The sequence below is a fragment of the Temnothorax nylanderi genome, unplaced genomic scaffold (genome assembly GCF_030848795.1).
Source record: "Temnothorax nylanderi isolate EJ_2023f unplaced genomic scaffold, tnyl_v1.0 TNYL_tig0363_pilon, whole genome shotgun sequence".
NCBI classification, from domain to species: domain Eukaryota; kingdom Metazoa; phylum Arthropoda; class Insecta; order Hymenoptera; family Formicidae; genus Temnothorax; species Temnothorax nylanderi.
The window spans coordinates 189,069-194,709 of record NW_027249425.1 but is presented as its reverse complement, the minus strand read 5'-3'; the positions used below and the strand labels follow the sequence as shown (position 1 = coordinate 194,709).

Genomic DNA, 5,641 nt, shown 5'->3' with positions numbered 1-5,641 from the left:
ATATCCTATTAATCACAAAGACCTTATCACGTTCACACGTAACTTACACGAGAACATAATTGAGAAAAAAATATCCAGGTAATTCTTTGATGCTCAATGTGATAAAATAATTAAATGTATATTAATAAAGAAAGATAATCTATCGTTTGGCTAGAATCAGTTCACAATGGCCGAATACATATACATTCACGAAAGCGATTGCGGAAGGACTTCTGAAAGACGAAAGCGGAGATTTGCCAATAGGAATATTTCGGCCTGCAATAGGTAACAGAATAATTATAAAAACTAGCCATTTTTTTGCTAAATAATTTATTAAATAACATTTATATTTAATTATTTTCAACTGGTTTGCATAATTATGTGCTATAAAATTCTATAATTGTAAAATAATAATAAACAATCGCGGATGTGTGTGTGTATGTCGCGTTTAGCTAACAATAAGTTTGATTCTCGCGAATCTACAAAGCCAGGAATAATTAAGATTTCTTTCAGTTTTATCTAGCGCCGAGGAACCACTTGTCGGATGGATAGATAATATGTATGGGCCACAAGGTGTCACGGTGTCTTCGATGCTTGGTATCACAAGATTTCTTTCTTGTAATCCAGATGTTAAGGCAAATATAGTGCCTGTCGATTTCACGGTAAATGCTTTGATCGCTAGTGCGTGGAACGTCTATAATCAATTCAGGTATGATGAGATATTTAACCAACATCTAATTTACACACAATTTAACACCTATTATTTTTTGGAACATCAGATTAGAACATCAGTTAATGGCATAATAATGGTTTAACTTCATAAATTGTTTAGATTATCTTTTAAACATAATTTTTAATGACTTATTATACATATAATATATATTATTTCTTAATGCTTGTTACAAACTAACATCATGAAGATATAACAATTACCTAAATATAAAAGGTAACATATCGAAATAGCAAAAGAATTAGTATTCAGTTGCAATTAGCAATTATCATTTACCTGAATATCGCAAAAATATTCTATAATAAAACTATTCCAAAATACTATAGTTTGTGGGGGGGAAGCATATTTTTAAATAGCATGATACACTCGGGCGAATATATGTATTTAAATATATTAGCTTACAATATTAGGTATTACCGTAATCACAGAACATTAGCATATGATTATAAATGACTCTGATATGTAAAGAACTATAATGTACAACATAATTATGTTTAAATAAATTTATCTTGTAGGAGAGGCAAGGATACATTAATTTATAATTTCGTGTCACCAGTCGATGGACCTACTTGGAATGAATACACTAATGCGTTTGTCGACATAAATAAGATATACCCCTTGTATGCTGGCACATATTTTCCTTTTATGGTTTACGTACAACATAAAATACTATATAGAATTTGCGTTTGGCTCGGTCATTTCCTTCCGGCTTTACTTATAGATGCTGTAAGCATCTGTATAAATCGTAGACCAAGGTATTATCACGTAAATTTAAATGTCGTTTCTCTTACTTGAAGCATATATTACATAGTTTGTATCGAAACCAAATAAAATTTTATCTATAATATGAAAAACTATAATGGTTTTATATGCATTTCAGAATGTGGAAGTTATGTAAGAAGGTCGACAAATTTTCAAACGCGATTCAACCGTTTTGCACAAATGAATGGAGTTTTTCAACTGACAATGTTCAAGCGATGTGGAGTCATCTGAGTGAGGAAGATCAGAAATTATTTCAATTCAGTATGGTTGGATTTGACTGGACAAAATATTTAATTGATCATTATATGGGCATACGTCTCTATCTTCTAAATGAAGATAACAGTACTTTAGAAATTAGTCGTATCAAGTATAAGAGGTAACAGATCTTTTTTTAATTTATGATTAATTTTGTTAGCTTAAGTTAATTTTTATTAATAAAAAAAATTCTTTAATTTTAGACTTTATTGGATACACCAAATACTGAAAATTGTTTTAGCCTTTGCCGTTCTTTGGATTGTCTGGCTCGTATTTACAGTTATATGTACATAATTTTTACATGTTTGTTTTATATGTATGTTTTATATGTATTAGTTTCCTTTATATTGAACACACCTAGTTTAAGGAATTTCTTTCTAATGTTGCATGTATATCTTGCCAAATATATAACTCAAAGTAACTTTTATATAGATTTAGTTATTGTCAATTGTTTGCTAAACAGTTGTTAACAGATAATAAAGAATTTAGATGCTATACAATCAAATTAGAATAAAATGTCATTTACAGTCAGAGCTTGGATCTTAGTAGCCTAATATTATTTCTGTGTGTATACATAGTATGTATTACATACACAATACACATATTTTCCAACCTTAGTAAAATCCCTTTTCTCTTTGCAATAAATTCTTTACATAGTTATTTAGATGCTTAGCATTAAAGTTAAATCGATTTAATTAGAAGGGAGAAAGGGGATTTTATTACTCCAACGGGAACTGTATTGTAAGTCTGATTTAGTCGGAGCGCAGTTTATTAAGGTTGGAAAGTATGTGTATGTATGCACACAGAAATAAGATCCGAGTTCGGACTGTAAATGGCATTTTATTCTAATTTGATTAACAAATAAAGTTAACAATAAATATTGAATACAATTTAATTTCAAATTTATTATATATAAATTCTATATTATAATGTACAATTATTGGAAAATAAATGCACTTAGACAATTGAAAAGTTTTTCTCAAATGTAAACGTGCAAGCCTAATAATATTGTTCCACCTGTTGTGAGCGAACCGGTAATTATACAGCACCTAACAACAGCGAATTGCTTACCGTAAGAAATTCAACCCTAGCGACTGAAACCTTAGTTAGCATTCCATCTGAAAACCTGGTTGCTCGGGCTCTATCCGATGCAATCCAACCCCGAAGCCAAAAAGCGCTGACAATTGAAGGTTACGAATCTAACTCGGGAACAATCCGAGTTAGCAACTGGACATCGAACCGACTGTAATAAAAGCCGCCGATAGGAAGATCGGGCGGGCAATTTCGCGACAGTACGCGTACCCGTCACCCGTGCTGTCAAATGATTCACGCATTATCTATAAAAACCGAATTTTCTAACTATAATCGGATTTACAAGAAATAACTCGGAACCAGATTAAAACTTATTTCCTTTTATTAAATTTGCGTTAAATTTAATCTCGAGTGTTGGCCATCTCCTCTCTTCTGCGGATTAACGAACCCCTGAATCGGGCCCCGAACATTCCACGGCATGGCACAATTAACACACCCGCGCTGAGAGGGCCATTAGGTTCGAACCTGATCGAGCTGCTATCGGAAGAAATCGTAAAGCATTCTCTTTACGACAAGCCGTTGTTTGCAAATGGATACTTTAGAAATTCGAAGCTGAGCCATCGAGTCATTTGAACGTACTTGCTAATATGTTATGAGAGATTTATAAAAGCGCTGCGAATAAACATATATGTTTATCTCAAGAAGCTTTCAGTTCTCATTTCTCCACGCGAACGTGAATGGTTGCGTGTGCGGAAATGTGAGCGACCCAGGTAGCAAACACAAGTCATTTTGACGTCAAATACTAGTCATGTTTGTACAAATGACGTCAAATGACCAAAAAGCGACTATGTCTTTAAAAATGACATTATACTGACGTTATTCCATAACATCATTATGACGTCTATTTTTAGTCATTTTTGGTTAGGTTAGTCTATGACATCGGCGACTAATAATGGACGTTTATAAGACGTCATTTCTTAGACCATCTAAAGACGTCATTTTAAAGACGTCTTAAAGTCGTCCAAATAAGGTCTTTTTGTAATATAACTATTTTTACTTCTTAATATTGTTTAATAAAGTAATAATAAAATAAAAACCACAAAATTAACTGCAATATGTTTGTTTAGCAACTTTATGATTGAAGTGGCGAATTTATGGTATAAGTGGATGTAGTTGCGTGTGATTATAGTTTTATGATAACTATTTCACGCAGTGTTATAGCTATCAAGAAGATTATCATTACAAGATTTTTGAACACTTTAAAGATGTACCTGTTATAGACAAGTACAGTTAATAAGGAAGCATCAGGGTGAGAAGATCGTCACTGTCCACTAGATCATCGAAGTCAAGCGACTCGGACGCGGTACTGTACTAGGATGGGTGACCGCCTTGAGAGCGGCTATACGCACATGGCATGTAACGAAACAGTTAAAAAAGTTTTTTTTTCTTAGATAAAGAAAAAAAACATTTTTTTATAAACGTTTATCAAGTAGACATTTTAACATTTTAATTTCATAAAAAACATTTCTAGAAACCGGTATGTCGTACAATGGACCTATTTTTGCCGTCAATAAGACGTCAGAAAATGACGTCAATTGTCTGTGACATTAGACCGTCATTTTAACGTCATTATGCCGCCAGTTAGTGACGTCAGGAATGGTCAGTAAAGGACCAAAATTTGACGTCAAAATGACTTGTGTTTGCTACCTGGGGAGTCTCGGGCGCAACAATGCTATATTCCTAATTAACATAGTACGATACAAATATGATATAAAAAGATTTTATAAATATAATTAAAAACGCTTTTTACTATTAAATATTTATAACAGTTTTGTAGAAGTTTTCTTTTAATTTTTTTTTAATCAGCCTCTTTTAGTCTGGCCTACGTAAGAGGTATCGCAATTTCTACAACAAATTTTGTATGTAACATTATTATTTGCAAAAATTTTATTGGTAAAAGTTATAACTAGATATACCGATTACATTTTTTTAGTCTCTAGCATAGTTATTTATTATTGAAGCAGTTATAGCAAAGATACTTTATGGATCTGATATTTTTTGTATTTGATCGTATAACATCAACTTGTTCCACTCAAATAAGATTGTTACACAATCTCAGTTGATTTTTAGATGGACATTAGCTTTTAAATCTGTTTTTATTATAAATAAAATTAAAGTAATTTTGTGTTAGAGATTTCGTGATGTTGTCATCAAAATTTAAAACAAATTACGAAGTGTATACCAGATATTTGACTGTTCAAAATAAAATGGACCACCCTGTATATATGGGAGTTTTTATCAGCAGTAGACGTTTTTTTCCTATAGTCTTTTCAGTCTTCGGAGTGACGTCAAGGCAAACAGACATTCAATCTAAACAATTAGAAAAAAATGAGTGGTATTTATTTCTTAATCTCTGTATTAACTTTACATATCATAAACATATTGTTGCGCTCGCCGCGTCGCTCTATCACACACTCACACTCTCGCGCTCGCACTCCCGACGCTCGCGGAAATAAGGGAAAACACTGCGGATGTAAAGGAAACAATCTCAATGTTTATTTACGTCGCGATACAAAAGAGCGTGGACACACGTCCGATCGGTCCAGCAGCTCCAGACAAAATCCATCAGCTGTTTCATTTAATCAATAAATCAATATTTAGCTCGTTACTAAGGACAGGCGTTTCGCATCTTAACGGAAAGACTTTCCGTTGCACGCTTCAGCTCGGAGCCCGAAAAGCATACCGGGCGGCACGCACGCAACAATATCATAATAAAACATGGAAATTGAAGCGCGCAGAACACCGATACAAAGCTTTTACGTCAGACAGTAAATATTTATTACAGGTATTTTTAATATGAAAGTACAATGTATGTAATAAAGT

The 5,641-nt window shown here is 32.8% G+C and overlaps 1 protein-coding gene across 1 annotated transcript; it reads left to right on the top strand.

Annotated features, from left to right (window-relative positions):
• Nucleotides 1-4: 4 nt before the first annotated feature.
• Nucleotides 5-2,698, top strand: LOC139781792 (fatty acyl-CoA reductase wat-like; the record flags this gene model as incomplete). The annotated part of the gene is made up of 6 exons (XM_071720689.1): nt 5-78; nt 155-264; nt 493-688; nt 1,225-1,464; nt 1,590-1,847; nt 1,930-2,698. Coding segments are annotated over 6 exons (969 nt in total), but the record flags the coding sequence as incomplete, so codon positions are not given.
• Nucleotides 2,699-5,641: the final 2,943 nt, after the last annotated feature.